The 15,719-nt window shown below is 40.0% G+C and overlaps 1 protein-coding gene across 1 annotated transcript in view; it reads right to left on the bottom strand.

Moving 5' to 3' along the window:
- Positions 1-1,311: 1,311 nt before the first annotated feature.
- The window catches only part of btbd11b (BTB (POZ) domain containing 11b), a 71,544-nt gene continuing 57,136 nt past the window's right edge, over positions 1,312-15,719 (bottom strand). Inside the window, exons 4-17 of the mRNA XM_044357557.1 lie at positions 12,049-12,201; positions 11,618-11,783; positions 10,871-10,960; positions 9,479-9,580; positions 8,264-8,357; positions 7,851-7,986; positions 6,525-6,745; positions 6,229-6,407; positions 4,503-4,608; positions 4,077-4,179; positions 3,305-3,386; positions 3,103-3,171; positions 2,798-2,911; positions 1,312-2,711 (exon numbers count right to left, since the gene is read on the bottom strand). Coding sequence (XP_044213492.1) covers positions 2,502-2,711; positions 2,798-2,911; positions 3,103-3,171; positions 3,305-3,386; positions 4,077-4,179; positions 4,503-4,608; positions 6,229-6,407; positions 6,525-6,745; positions 7,851-7,986; positions 8,264-8,357; positions 9,479-9,580; positions 10,871-10,960; positions 11,618-11,783; positions 12,049-12,201 — 1,825 coding nt within the window. The 3' untranslated portion in view covers positions 1,312-2,501. The remainder of the gene's footprint in view (positions 2,712-2,797; positions 2,912-3,102; positions 3,172-3,304; positions 3,387-4,076; positions 4,180-4,502; positions 4,609-6,228; positions 6,408-6,524; positions 6,746-7,850; positions 7,987-8,263; positions 8,358-9,478; positions 9,581-10,870; positions 10,961-11,617; positions 11,784-12,048; positions 12,202-15,719) is intronic.

Consider the following 15,719-nt stretch of genomic DNA (forward strand, 5'->3'; position numbering starts at 1 on the left):
TAAAAAAGGTATCAAAATTGCTGAAGCAGATAAATTGTCTTTTTTTTTCCCATGCAGGTTTACTAATCACATTAACGGTTACTCTATTTGATTCAAGTGCCCCAGTAAAGACATGACAGTGTGATAGTGAACCAGCATGCACAGGACCCTGAAACTGAAGCAGCTAAATGGAATTCAGCCATTTTATTATTTACACCTTTTTATACTGTGAAATGTCCAAATATCTTCTGTGTGTGGCTAAAGCTTCACTGAAAATACATAAACACTCTGAGCACTAGCCTTTTTTAGCAAACATTAGGCTTATAGCTGAACTTGTGTTATGAAACTACACCAGGCAGTGCATGTAATGTTAATCATCCATATACTGTACTGTGGAGTACTGTAGCCTCACTGCATAAACTCTTGTAACAGTAGGCAAAGCATTTTAGCTTGCAAGCAAAGGCTAACAAAGTTAGGTAGCGTACACTTATTAGGAGTTTTTAGTCAAGTTTGTTTGACATTATGAGGACAGACACATTAAATTCATCATATAGATCTCCAAGTTGTTGAGGATGACACAATAAAGACTCATTTCCATTGTGGTCCTTGATGAAGATAAGTTAAAGACACATACATTTGAGGATGAAGATGAATTATGGAAGCACGGTGTCAGTGACAGTCCAAGTAGTGTTAGCATGCTTACTTTGGTAATTTAACAATATTATTTGGATGTATTCAATTATATTTTTACTTGTCTGATAACCTTGAACTGCATTTCTTTACTGTCACTGTTGATGTTGATTATCAGACAATGACGATAATCTGATGTTGAGGACTATTGGTGAATGTATTGAGGATTGTGGTAATGTTGGGGACCATGAATATGTTGATGTTGTGTCATACAGCCACATTGATGTTATGGTGCTGTGCTTTCCTCCTATATTGTACTGCTTTGAGATGTGATTGCCTTTTTATCTGTTGTTTATTGTTACATGTTGTTTATTGCCCTACCTGATGTTTGTCCTATTTGTATGGTGGCACTCAGTTTCAGTTAATTAAGTATTTTGTATCGTATTGTATCATATTTTGTCAGTTTTGAGACTCCATAAATAAGAGTGGTGTGACTTGATCAACACTTAGAATTTAGACTATCCAAGAATGCATAGGTTTGTGAACAGTTAGATGCCACATTAAACTACTTTCCAGCTGAGATCTAACCTTTTAGCTGTTGAGAACAAAATAATAACGGGACAGCCTTCAACATTTTACATCAAACAGAAAAATAGATGTACCATTGCAGGTGTTTTTAAGCCAGAGACTGCACCAGAAGAATCTTTAAGAGCAGATTCATCATATTCTATATATTAATCTTTATCAAGTCACACATATACACGGCATGTGGTTTCACAATCCCTGGAAAACAGCCAACAGCATTATGTTTCCAGTTCAGGACTAAACAGACCTGGAGCCTCTCACACACACGAAATGACGACACCATTTGACTGCTACACATTTAGTGACCCATGCTGATGACAAAACAATTTCTCACCCAATGTTCAGTCTTATAAGAGTGAAAGCTGCTTAATCTTCCAACAGTTCAAACAGAAAATCCAAAACGCAGTCATCCCTCTGACATGCAACATTTAAACACATATTTATAAGATTACCTTTTTTTTTACAGCGATATCCAACAGTAAGACACATGAGAAAACATCTGTGGATATATACATTAACTTACATAATCAATAGATCTGTTTTTATCAACAATATTTACACAGTAATGGAGGAAGAAAAAATCTTCTTTCCCAGCCAGTTGCCCAAAGTCAGCTGATGAATGTCCCTCTTTTGCACCAGTCACCTCACAGGTAGCCTACTTGTCAGTTGTGTTTGGCTTTAAAGAGTAATCAGCATGAATACTGCTAAGTGACTGACAGATATACAAATTAATGACTCTGTACAGGTCCAGATGTTCAAGCAAATAATCACAACATGTGGTGGCAGTTTTTCCTCACAGCCAGGTAAGGATGGCTTATCACATTACACTAAGGTTGTTTATTGTCTCAACCAGGAGCCATGTATTCAGATTATTCAGATGCTCTGACTGCTGCAGTTGGTTGCTGCTCTTCATCTGAGCTTCCGTCGTCCCACCTCATCCGTTCAGTTCAACATGTAACACACATTTTGTACTATTGTACTTAGCTGAGAAATTCTTGCTGAACAAAGGACATTGTTACAGTCATGTATGTTATTGGCAAATTGTGGCATAATCTAGCTATTTTATGTCATGTTAACTCATAGTAGACAGATATCAACAAGGCAGACAGACAGACTTGTAACCATCTGTGCTAAGATAACAAGAAGCTTATTAGCAACTGATGAGCTTCACAGAGATTGTAACGGGACAGTCCAGTCTTATTTTTCTCTTTTACTTGAGATGATCTGTCACTCAGATATATCTCAGTAGAGTGCCATGTCTCTATCACTCTGATAAATATTCTCTGTTCATGAGTGCAGTAAGGAGTTCAGACGATGGATCCCTTGGAGGAGGACAGGTGGATGGACTGGATGCGGATGGCCAAGGTTTTCTCTAGGTCCTGCAGGATGTCACAGCCAGGGCTATCTGGAGGTGCATCGTACAACAGCTGTTTGAATGGCTCCAACTCAATCAGGATTACCATGTTCTTTAGGAAGTAGCCTTCTATATAGGATGCCAAGTCTGGAGCATCAAGAAACTGAAAAAAAAGAAAAAAGGTTGTTTTTGCACAATGAAAATGCTTACTTTCTATGTATCTGTGAGAATTTCTAATTCTGTTTGCACCTTGGTGTGGTTGTAGATCTCCACACAAGTTTCTGTGTTGATGTTCTTCGAGCAGATGATCTCACAGTGTCTCTGCAGCGCCTCCAGCTGGAAGAACTTGGACGCAGACAAAAGCTGCGACAAAACCACAAGTAATGACTGTTTAAGTTTAGCACTTGATGATGGACATTACAAATGGATATCCACAGTAAATTTTGAGAATATGTTTCATGTATAAAGGTTTGTTTTCAGTGTGAGCTCTATATATTCAGCAGTATACAATACAACTTCGAAGGTTAAAGTGAAAGCTGGAATAACGAGCTAACCTCCATAACATCAGTATTCCTAATGTGCAGAGCTTCCGTTCCTCCGCAGTAGAGATACTGCATCACCAGCTGAAAGAAGAAAAAAAGACATCATACACACACACAGCTCCCAGGATAAATACAGTATGATTTTATAAAGGAAGGGATATGAATATGTGGTTTATTTTTTTAATTCAAATGTCTCTCTTGTTAGTTACAATACCTGAAAAATGTGATACTTGACATTGCTGATTTCGATGCAGGTGTTTTCACCACAAGGCCTGTTTGCTAGAAGAGTTTTGAATCTTGAGGAGGAAAAATGAGACATAGAGAGAGAGACAGATGTAAAAAAGGAGAAATCACAGCCATGGTTTGGAAAGATGAGCCTTAATTCAGTCTTTATTTGTATTATTAACACTCAAGAAGCTCTTAAGAATGTAGTATTCAGCAGATTGTAGCATGGAGCACAATAGGCCTTGAATTAATAGGTGAAAATGAGTTTTCATGAGTTGTTTGATGTTTTCTCTGAGGGCATAATGTCAACAGAGGATCAACAACGTGTTTGTTGAGTTATGTGTAATTTCCCTTCAGTCATTTGATGACGGGACTTATCTGTTATCATAAATGTAACATGACATGGGAGTGAAATGGACGTCCTGTCAAGCTCCCAGGGGCAATAAAAAATGACTTTATGGATCAGCCGGAAGGAATGTGCAGTACTGACAACACACTTCATCAACATATCAAGATAACTTCAATTCATATTTCACTTCTGACATGTAACAAATAAGTGACAGATGAATCTACTGTAAGTCTCTGTATGTTGACCAGTGAAAGCACTCGGTTATTACTTTATAAATGAATTTATCTTTTCATATTTAATTTAACACACTGACACAAAATGTATGTGTTTTACATTTTCTCAGCCTTAATGGAAGAATCCTATCCTATCAAAAATGGTTGTATACTTGTGTATTTTGCGAACAAAGCATTACCTGGTGGAAGCTGTGAAGAGCAGGACTTTGTGGGCATAAAAAGGTTTCCCCTCCACCAAAAAGGTAACATCAGACATCTCTTTATTGTTCAGAAAGTGAGGATCTAAAAGACAAATGGCCAGAAAAACTTGATATTTTTCTGATATCATAAAAACAAACAAATGGGGTGTGCAACTTACTCTCTTAATTTCAACTATTCTAATTCAGGTTATATTTATATTACAGTTCCAATGTCTGAGCACTAGATGGCGTTCTGTGCACTTCATCCAGCATTTAGAGACAGTTGGCTCACAGCAATACATCTCAGTGATTTTGTGCTGCCTCAGTGCTGTGGTTTTTTTTTTACATTATCATGCACTATAGATTTTTTTTTACACAAGTAACATGGTAATGTTTCTTTTCAAATAAATAAAAATAGGGTCTCACCCAGGCGTGACGACTGCTTCCTCTTGATCTCTGCCAGTTTGGGGATAGGGTATGGGCCATAACACTGGGTGAAGATTGCAGACAGCTGCTGGCTGATCACCTCATTCTGAGGAAACACAGAAAGAGTAACACAACTTCAGAGGGTGAGGAAAGCTGTTTTGGCAGACTGTGCTCAGCCAACATCCAGGAAGGAGTCCATGTTATACAAAAACACACGCACACAAACATCCCCAACACAATCATCAGCACAGTGAGAGACGTTTAACTTCTGCAACCTTGTGTCAGACTCAGCATTTATTTTATTCAAGAAAATATTCCAATATGCCACAATGTCATGGCTTTCTCACACCTTTCAAAGGGGATTAGATGAATATCAGACTCATTTAGCACATCCTCAGCTCCTCAGAGATTACTGTAACGGGGAACACCATGACAGGCTGAACTAGAAGTGAGAAGGAGAAAGACCGGAGAGCAAGATCTTCTTATCCTTATTCCTAACTTTGCATGTGTGTGTGTGTGTGTGTGTGTGTGTGTGTGTATGTATGGTGCTAAAGCTGAGAGAGAAATGGGGGCGCAGTGTCATTCAGCTGCAGCAGTGGTGCGCAACTCTACAAGCCCCATGTGTGCAGTCAGGTTTCTTGCTCTTACTGAAGCGTGACGCCAACAAACAGCTATTAACAACCACATATTCCACCAGGGACAACTATGCATTTCACTGGATTCAGCCAAGCACAATGTGTGATAGATAGATAGATAGATAGACAGATAGATAGATAGATAGATAGATAGATAGATAGATAGATAGATAGATAGATAGATAGATAGATAGATAGATAGACAGTGAAATGAAATTGAGTTTTGTAGTGGGCTGAGGAAGCCGACTGTCTGGCTAAGGAAAGATGAACGGCCTCTACCTTGATTTCTCTGGTTCTCATGGTGGGGCAAACAGTGCCAGCGGTCCCTGAGGCCCTCATAGAGATGAGGGTCACTGGCCCTGCCATACATCAGCCAAGACAGAGACAAGGACTGACACTGCAGCAATCCACTGAGGACTAGGATGGCCTAAGTGTGTGAGTGTGGGTGTAAGATAAATACTGTCGATATGAGATTGCACACACGTGTGTCTCTGCAGGTCTGGCTGTGTGTATTATGTGTATTATGTGAATGTGTGAGTGTCTGCAGTGTTTTTGTTTTTCTTCCATCTCAGCAAGGACAATAAAACTCATCATGCTGACAGGATAGTATTAAGTCAAGGCAAAGGAGACAAAACAAACAGAGGTGCCAGACAGGACAATGATGTGCTGTTTTAGATCTAATATAGCTTATCAAGGGGATCATGAGCTTAAGTAATGAGACAGGGCCCTGATCTAATAAGCAGCAGCAGAGAGGAGCGAGGGGGCATATCATAAATTATTATCATTTTAGGTAATTGATATTGAGTAGGCCTCTGGGGTTCTGTCAGCCTCTGTGAAGCTGATGACCTGACTACCTAATGACAATCATACAAGAAGAGAGGCAAATGCAGCCGTGGCTTGGTAAACAGAAAAGGTATTTGTAAAAGTATAGGACAGTGAAACATGAGAAATATTGACAAAAAAATGTTAAAGATAGGGATCAAAATGTAGCTTTGGAAAAAGTTCTATTAATTTTTCAATAATTATCTGAACTCTAAATAATTGAAAACCAAAATTATTTGACAGGTGAAACAGACAGTGTTGTATTGTACCTTGCTGGCTCTGAGGATCTGGAACATGAGAGGAAGGCCATGTGTGATGAGCTCCTCGGTGTACTCTTCTTCCTCAATGCAGCTGAACTCTTTCAGAAGACCCTGGATCAGAGGCCGGCGGTGCTGATGGAAACATGTGCGCAGAGACTCCAGCCAATTGTGCAAGGTCCATGGAACCCCTTGAAAATAGTTATAGAGGTAAACACACATGAAACATCAAATACACAAACATACTAAACACATACACAATGTGATACTGTAGGAGTTACATGGCCATGTGTTCAGAGTCAACTAACCGAGGCTCCGTATGTCTATGGTGATGTCTACATGCCCGTGTTCTGCACTGTGGTACATGGCTTCTTTTAGGGCTTTAAGTTTGGCCTTCCCAGTCCGGATCAGGTCCATGTCAGACAAACTTCTCCCCTCCAGCTCTGAACCTTCTGCCAGAATCTCTTCCAGGGATAAAACATCCCCTTTCCCTTTTTCCGTATGAGACAACAACTTACGAAATACATTTCTAGAAGAAAAAAAAACAAAAACAAACAAAAAAAAGGAATTGCATTTGATAGGTCAGTACAGATTCGTGGACTCTATTTAATTGCTTTTTATTGCATATGTCACAACAAGTGGCAATATAATAGGAAACAGTTGCATTTCTATAATTAATAAACATGTCTGAGTATTTTGAAAGTGATATGTTAATCACTAAGTTATTCTCATTACTGTGATAGGCCACAGACAACCCGAAATTAACTGTCTCACAGCTTTGATAGTTATTGCAGCATAAAGCTTTTTTTTAAATTAACAAATATAGTTTGATAAAGTAATGTTATATAAACATATCAGGAAACAAAAAAGTCCTTTAGGGGAAAACTGAAACTGCTCATTTCATGCAAATAGGCAGGTATCTAAAATAAAAAACTCATGTGCCGAATGGATAATATACTATACTTACTGTTAAATATATGAAAGTGGTGACAAAACATGGGCTATTATTAATACAAGTCACAAGTTAAAATTCAAACTTGCTTATAAATAAGAGGAGCCTGAATGATGTGTGTTTTTTACTCTATGGATCAATGGAGTTAGACACACTGATACTGCACCAGGTTTGGTGGAAACTGTGCAATAAACAAAAAATCTTAGGGAATAACTGTTTTGCATACAGTATTATAGATTATAAAGATTAAAACGGTTAAATGATGGACTTGTACGATCTCACATCACAGTGATATAACAAATGTTACAAATTATGCAAATCATGGAATTCAAAAAGGGGTAAAAGTTTCATTTTAGTTTTAGGGATTTAATGTGGCACAGAGAGACCATATTGAATTTTCATTTGGTATTTATTCTCAAACATTTCAGATGAGTGTGCAGAGTTTTTCAGACTGCACAGTGCCGAGAACAATAACAGCAAAAACACAAAGAAAACAACAGGACTTTAGTCACGCAATGTTAAACATCTAATGAGGCAAACCAATTTCAACAGCTGAGGTGTCAGTTTCATGGATGTGCTCTGTTGAGTTTTTGTTTGTGCATAAACAAGATTATATGCTGAATACACAGAATGAACTGAGTCAGTTTGTGTGTGTGTTTATTCAGTGTGTAGTGATGCTTACCTGTGTCCATGAGCTGCTGCCAGGCTGTAGGAGTTCATGTCTCCCTGTGGCGCGGTGGAGATGCCATTGCGGTACATGGTTCCCACCATGGGGTCCGCCCCCCGCTCCAGCAGCAAACTCACTAGCTCAAAGTTACCTGCATGACAAATGATTGGCAGAGCTTATACGCACATAACAAGATTAAACAAGAATGAGAGACAGAGAAAGATGAGAGTGAGGAAAAGGTTTGATCATTTGTTCTGCATGCATGCCTCTATTTGTCTTTATTTTTCCAGCCCCCAGGAAAAATATGCCTCTAAAGTCATAACTCAGCCAATGATCACGCTGACAGCCAGGTGTGGTTATCAGCTGGTTATAGATGCCCAGCTGGTGCTCTCAGCACGGTACAGTACAGTTGGACAAGAGCTCTATACCTGCAGCGGCAGCCAGCTGCAGTGGGGTCTCTGTGTAGTTCTCCATCCCGTCCTGCAGGGACCCCTCCACATTGGCTTTGGCATCCAGCAGCAGCTGCAGAGGTCGGATGGGGACACAGAGGAGCATGATGGAAGAGAAAGAGGCAGACAAAGAGAGGAGAAGATCAGAAGACCAATAACACTTGCATATTTGTCTGTTAAATATAAAGCTACAGCAGCAATTAGCTTAGCAGAGCATAAAGACTTGAGGCAAGGCTGAAACTGCTAGCTTGGCTCTGTCCAAAGGTAACAAAATTTGCCCACCAACAACTCTAAAGCTCAATGATTGATACAGAGCAGTAAGCAAGTACAGCAAGTTTCTGTTTTATTTCTTGGTTGGGTGCAGTAATTTCTTGGGGTCACTACACCCGGCCAAGAAATAGTCCCCCCCCCCACACACACACACCCCATATAAACCTTGCTGGTTTTACACTTTTGATACACCATGTTATTTAATGATCTTTTGAGGTCAGGTAGATTTTCTTACCTTTGGATGGCAGCAGGCTAGCTGTTTCCCCCTGAATCCAGTCTTTATGCTAAGCTAAGCTAACCATCTCCCTTTATGCTTTGTTATTTTAACTGTCGTGTTATTTTATGAGTCTTCTTTTAAGCACATAACACTGTGCATTACACATTACATGATCTAAAAAGCTCCTGCATCTCTTTATATCATCTTACACATTAATAAGTTGAAAAATGACTTGCAGTTAAAAGTAACAGCTTGGGAAGTGTGAAATGACATAATTACATATTCAATGGCAATACACTTTATGATTTTACTCTGAGCTGAATATTTTTAACTGCGTTCTTTCTTGTTTCTGATGTCATCAGAGGTCAAATTGCGTAAACATTTTCCATTAGAATTTAATGATTCAAAATCCAATGGACAGATCATTTAGAGGGCAAATTGAATTAGTTAGATGTGTTCGATAACAATTAGATCACTGTCTTTGTACTTTGCACTCGCTAAATGCAGTCTGATCTATTTGCTCAAAAAGACTAATTGACAGGAGGAAGCCATGTTAATCACAGTTGTTCAGACATAAAGATTGACTGGGTGAATTCCCTGTCTTTACCGAGAAACATTGATGACAAAAATGACAATGATGACCAACCATGAGCTGAAGCACAACGAGAGGTCATGAGAGAATCACAGGTGAGAAAGGATGTCACTACCTGCACCACGGGCACATGTCCGTGTAACACGGCGAAAGTGAGGGGCGTCGCCTGCCGTGTTTCGGGAAAGACTGAGGGGTGCTTGTGCACTGAGTTTGGCACCTGGGGAAGGGACACAGGTAGGTTGGGTAGGTGGGAGGGGAAGGAGGGTTGGGGGGGACAAATGTGAGAGGAAGGTGAGGAAGAGAGATACGAAGCCATTAAAACTACTACGTGGCCAATAGAGCACAAGACAAGCAGCTGCAGGGAGGAGAGGGGGACAGGAAGCTCTACAGGAGAAACAAGAGTAATTAACTAGGAACCCTGGGGCTGCAGAGGACATCCTGTCACTGTGTTCACCTCCTAATGAACACGATGGATTGATCGGTCTAGTTAGGCCTCGTCCTAATGGTTTTGCTCTGATCTTTCCACCGTCTGCTGGGCTTTCTCTGATAAGGGTTCTGACCTGACTGATCTCTCTAAAGCTCATCTCTTTGGTCTGGGAAACTGCAATAAATAACTATAAGCCAAATAAAAGCATGACATGCATGAGACACAGTCACATGAACAAAGCACAAAGGCACATATTTTCCTCAGGTGGCTTTAGAAAAAAAGGGGATCTGAGGCAGAAGAGACACATGCTGATGAAATTATTCTAACTTTGTGAGAATTGAGGGAACATCAGTCATTTTGAAAGCTGCCCAGCTCATGAAAGATGCAACATTTGTCTTCAACTGTTCAAATCTAAAACCAAATTGAAAGACGCATTATAAAAATATAATGTATATAATATGCATCTGAAAGTGGGTCTCAATATTTTAGTCGACAGTGCGTTGTGCTTTGGCCAGGGGTCATGAATGCAGTGGACTGCAAATCAACTCTGACACAATGGCTGATGGGACATGTTGTTGCTGAGGTGACTAACAATGAGCAGGATCATGAGGCTTTAACTGAGTGTCCTCTCTGACGTCAGCACAGAGTCAAAGGATGCCATCTCGATTCTCTGCAGATTCTGTGAGAAGTTTGCTCTAAGTCAGGCAAAACTATCACATTTTCTTTAAAAAAAAAATATTGAAATTCGAGTGAGTTTCACTGTACATATAACTACAAAGCACCTCCTTTCAATCTGCTAAGATGGCAGGACAGTCAATGCCTCATGATCCTCAGCTCTTATACATTTAGCAGCATGGCACAAGGAGAGGACTGAGAAGGGGAGATGAGGGACAACACATAGGGTTTTCTCTAATTTCTCTAATACCACACAAATAGTTCTATCAATAATTACACACATTGTTATATCCTTTTAAGACCTTTCAAGTATAAGACTGTAAATACTGAATAACTATCTTCATTTGGCTTTGAACTACTCAATGTTGAAACCAGAATAGGGGTAGAAACTTCATCAGCACTCACCTCGCTGTTAATATCAGCTCCTGCATCCAGCAGCATCTGCACCATGGCCTCATCTCCACGGACACAAGCGTACATCAGTGGGGTCATCCCCTTCATAAGCACAGGTACAGAGAACAACCGGATCATTTAAGATGTTAAAGAGACACCAAAATAACACCAAATAGCATTATGAAACCCAACTTACAATAAAGTAGGACAAAGCAAGGCTGAACTTTTGGTCTGCTCCAAACTTTGTATACTTGACAGTTCTACTGCAGGCACCTTCAGTTTCATAATGTTCTGCTATTGATCAGAAGTTTTAAAGGATACCATATAAACCAGTATCTCTTCTGGGACATCAGCAGAGCTCTTCTGACAGAAATATGCAGTATTAGACTCTGTATTCAAAAGTTTCTGCTTAGATCAGCTGCAAATTAAATGTTGATATTCCTATGGAAAGTTGTTTGAGTTACACTTTTAATATTCCCTCAACGATTTACTGTACTGGAGGTGGTAGTCATGATATAATAGAGAGCTCCTTGGCAGAAAAGCTGCAGCAGAAAATATGTCAGAATAAACTCTCATAAGTATGACTGCCTTCCTCCTCACAAGTCTGCACAGCGCTCAAAGGTGAGGGAGCCACAGTTTACCAAGCAAACTCCACAAAATCCTCTGTTCCGCAAGCTCTGTGTGTGTGTTTGTGTATCTGCGTTGGCGTGTAAATGTGCTTTCATAATCATCATTTAATGTGTTGACTGTGTCTCTAACCTGCTCACTCATGCTGTTGATACCGTCCGGACCTAGCAGGTTGACAGCCTGCTTCACCAGGTCTGTGCGTCCACAGCTGAGCATACGGAAGCCCAGGTCCTGGAGGAACTTTGCCTCAGTAGAGGCAGCATCCAGTTTTCTCGAGGCACAGAAGCAGTCATCCGTTCTGAAGGGCAAAGCACAAAATGTGATTCACAGTGCAAACTGACTGTTTTGATTGTTTGCAATATGCCATATTTTCCCTGGACACTTGACAAGCTTGATTTTTTTACACTACAGGGAAGATGAGTGTATGAGAAATATCATTCCTTCTCTGAATCACTGAGGTATGTGTTTGTGCGTGAGTTCACATATGTGCCTGCAGTGTTTTCGGTGTGTAGGTGAAGTGCTTGGGTGCACACACTCTGGAGCCTAAAGGCTTACAGCCATACCGGAGTTGGCGTGGCTCGCAGTCCACTCCGGGCAGCAGCAGTCTGGCAGTCTGCCGAACATCATCGCTGTCCACAGAGAAGCTGCGTCTGTGTTCAGTGTGGGCAACAGACACACGCACCCACTCCATCAGAGGTGGCAGCACCATAAATGGCCTGTAGGGGGAGATAGAGTCATATGGTCTCACCAGCAGAGAGACAAACACACACATACACACACACACACATACACACACACTGAACTTCAGTCATACTCAGTACTAAGTGTACCCAGGCACTTGCAAGGAAAATCCACCTAAGACAGAATTTGCATATGTTATTTTAGAAATTTTGCCCAGTAAGGTGGATGTTTGAGAACAGGATGAACACCGTCTAGAAGATGAAATCAAAGACCCAAAACTGGAATGTCACAGAGAGACACTTTAATGTGAGAAAATCTAAACTGAGCATGATCATACCATAGATTATAAAGCATAGATCATAGCAATGAAAAAAAGCAATTTAAGACATTTAATCGACTCACTATCTATTCCGCTCTATTCCAGACCCAAAGCTTGACAGAGCAATGTTATAATACTGTGCTGATGCTTTTATAGGCTCAGCCGGTAACACTGCATAAGCCACTATCTATAATATCCTATAAAATAATGTATTGCAACACATGCATAATGCATTACAAGACTTTATATAGACATTCAAGTGCATTACGCTGTCGTAAACAATCATACAGCATTACATGTATCATCACAATTCTTTAAAAGGTCAAGTACTGCGGTTGCTCTGCTTGTAATCTATTTTGCATGGCATTACAAGGTCTTATGAACATCATGGTGCTCTCTGTAAACAAACATATTCTGTAGATGGAGTGTGTGGTTATTGCATGCCAACATACAGTATTTATGACAGTTTAGTGTTTGCTTAAAGAGAAGATATATTGGTTAGTATTTTGCAGGAAACAACCATCGAATGGTTGATCCAGACACCAGTGCTTACACCAAAAAGCTTGAGAGAGCGTGGCAGACATTCAAAGTGTAACCGTACTCATGCAAAGGAAACACAACCACACATTTATGGAGAGAAAATCTCTAAGTGGGAACTACCAGAGAGCCCATGCACGTTCCTGGATATAAATACAACAACCATTGGCATGAAGGAACCACTGAACTTCCATTTCTTACTTCCTGTCTACTTCTCTCCTCCACTCATCCTGCGTCAGTGTTTACTGCTGGCACATGGAATCCATATGCATGAGGATACATATGCATGATGTTACTTTTCGACCTTCTTTATTGTTCTGACAGCATGTTATGATATAAATACACACTTTCTTCACTTTAGCAAAACAATGAGCTGTCATAAATACATTATCCAAAACACACTCCATCGCTTATGGATAGAAAGAAACATGATATCCATCACTTTAAAACGTTTCAAAATGGATAGATTGATTACAAGCCATTGTGATATTTGACATTTTAATGTCTTATTATGAGACATGTTAATAACATACAATCAAAGCTGATACCAGTTATTACAGGTATATTGTATATCATTAGACATGGTTAATATACATGCACAAAAGAAATTAATTATGGATATAGATGTGTGTGTGTGTTTGTGTGTGTGTGTGTGTGTGTGTGTGTGTGTGTGATATATATGACAATGTCATTATTTTTTTTATAATATACTTCTTTTTCATCATTATAAAACTGTATTCAGATCATAGCATTAACAATTTGCTTGGGTTCGTAAGACATAAAACTGTCTTTGATATCAATCGTTTGAATGCAGCTGAAGAAATAAGCTGATTGTGTGTTTATTATGAGCTGTCACATCTATGCTGTGTGCACTTGTCTGTTCCTCTGAGATTTACTGTTCAATACATCACTCCACAAAGGATGTCTTAATGCCTGCACTGTCCTTGACATGCGCTAGGCTCATATCTGTCAGTCATTGTTAATTAGTCACTCACCAGTGTTTCTCGGACTTGATTAGTGGATCTTTTAATAATAGTTTGAGCTGAGGAAACCTTGTTTTTACTCACTTCAAAAGAGCCTGACCTACACCCACATGACGTTACTAGTCCTGCAGACTTAATTAAAAAAGCACACAACACCTAATCAAGAGGCAAGGGACGTATAATGGCAATGCATTCCCTCACAAGTCCAATGGAAACACAAGTTCACAAGTAGTTCAAGGTCTTGCTTTTTCCATGCAAAGCTCTTTCAAGAACAGTAATAAAGTGGAGACATTCTTGTTGCAGTCTCAGGTCTTTCTCTAATTTTGGCTCTGGCAATGTGCTTAAATATAACTAAAATAACCATGCACAAATACGATTTTTGTTTCTAATGTTGATGAGAGCTAAACTAGATGTGAGTTGGACACCTGGGACACACATTAGTTGATAACTTGCTCCACTGCAGGCAATAAAGCCTGGAGCCCCAGAGGAGAGCTGCTCAGACTCAACTGTCAGCCCCGATTCCCACCTCTGCCGCAGGCTGACAGGGGTTTCCTGACTGTTTCCAAACTGTAGGAAATACTGAACAACTCAAGGTATAAATGATACAGTGGAATATGATGGATGAAAAAAGTAAAAAGAAATAGCTCATAAACTCAGCAGAAACTGCAAAGATTATGAGGAGTGTTTTGTGCCTTCCTGTGCTCTGACTACGTACAGGCTGAGTTGTGGGAAAACGACGAATAGTCCAAAAACTACAGAATGAAGGCTTGAGGAAGTTAACACCATGGAAATATTGCCTAATCCTTATGTCATTCTCGCATAAGGCACCAACACAGCTCCAACACTGCCGGCTGAACGTCCCACTACGTCATTGACGATAATTATCAATACTGACTGGGCACATGTCTGTGCATGCCCGCTTCAACAGCCCCTTCCTGCTGCTCCTGAGGTCAACCAAAGGACTCACTCTACTAGCCAATAATTTGACAATTGACTTATATAAAACTATACAGAGGAAAACATCTGGTGTGCCATTTTGGGGGTACGCACAGAGCGCCAGGAATATAATAAAAGAACAGAGCAGAGGTGTACAGTTACTGCAGAGTGATCTGCGCAGTTCCCCACAGAAGGTGCATTACCAGTAGATTGTGTCTATAAAGTTATATGCAGAGGTGAAAAGGAGGACAGATTCAGGAGTGTAAATTGTAGTTAACTGAAGGGAGTTTCCCTTTGTTGCACTGTGGTCTTATATATTCCTTTTATTATTGTCCTGGTGAACATTAAAGGTGCAATATTTTATTGTTCCACATGGTACAAAATGAGGAGCAGGAGTTTGATAGTTTAATCAATACCAGACTCTTGTGTTACTTTGCCCTGCACTGCACAGTGTGGTTTTATGAAACCTCTACTGTGCAACAACATGCTGTATAATATTCTTCACTGCTGAAACATGGAGGATGGTGTTACAAGTTAAATTCTGAATACTGCAACTGACAACTCCTTATTATTACTACATAGTGTATTCTCTTCTACATGTTTCTGTTGCCTGTGGCCCTGTTCACACTTGGCATTAACATGCGTCTTGGGTGATCTGATCACAAGTGGACAGCTCTAAGTGCATCAGTTCACACTTGGCATTAGAATGCGTGTCCACATACGTCTCTAATGACCGCTTGTGATCAGATATCACTTCCTCGCAATCATTTCCGTTTGC

The sequence above is a fragment of the Thunnus albacares genome, chromosome 7 (genome assembly GCF_914725855.1).
Source record: "Thunnus albacares chromosome 7, fThuAlb1.1, whole genome shotgun sequence".
Lineage (NCBI taxonomy): Eukaryota > Metazoa > Chordata > Actinopteri > Scombriformes > Scombridae > Thunnus > Thunnus albacares.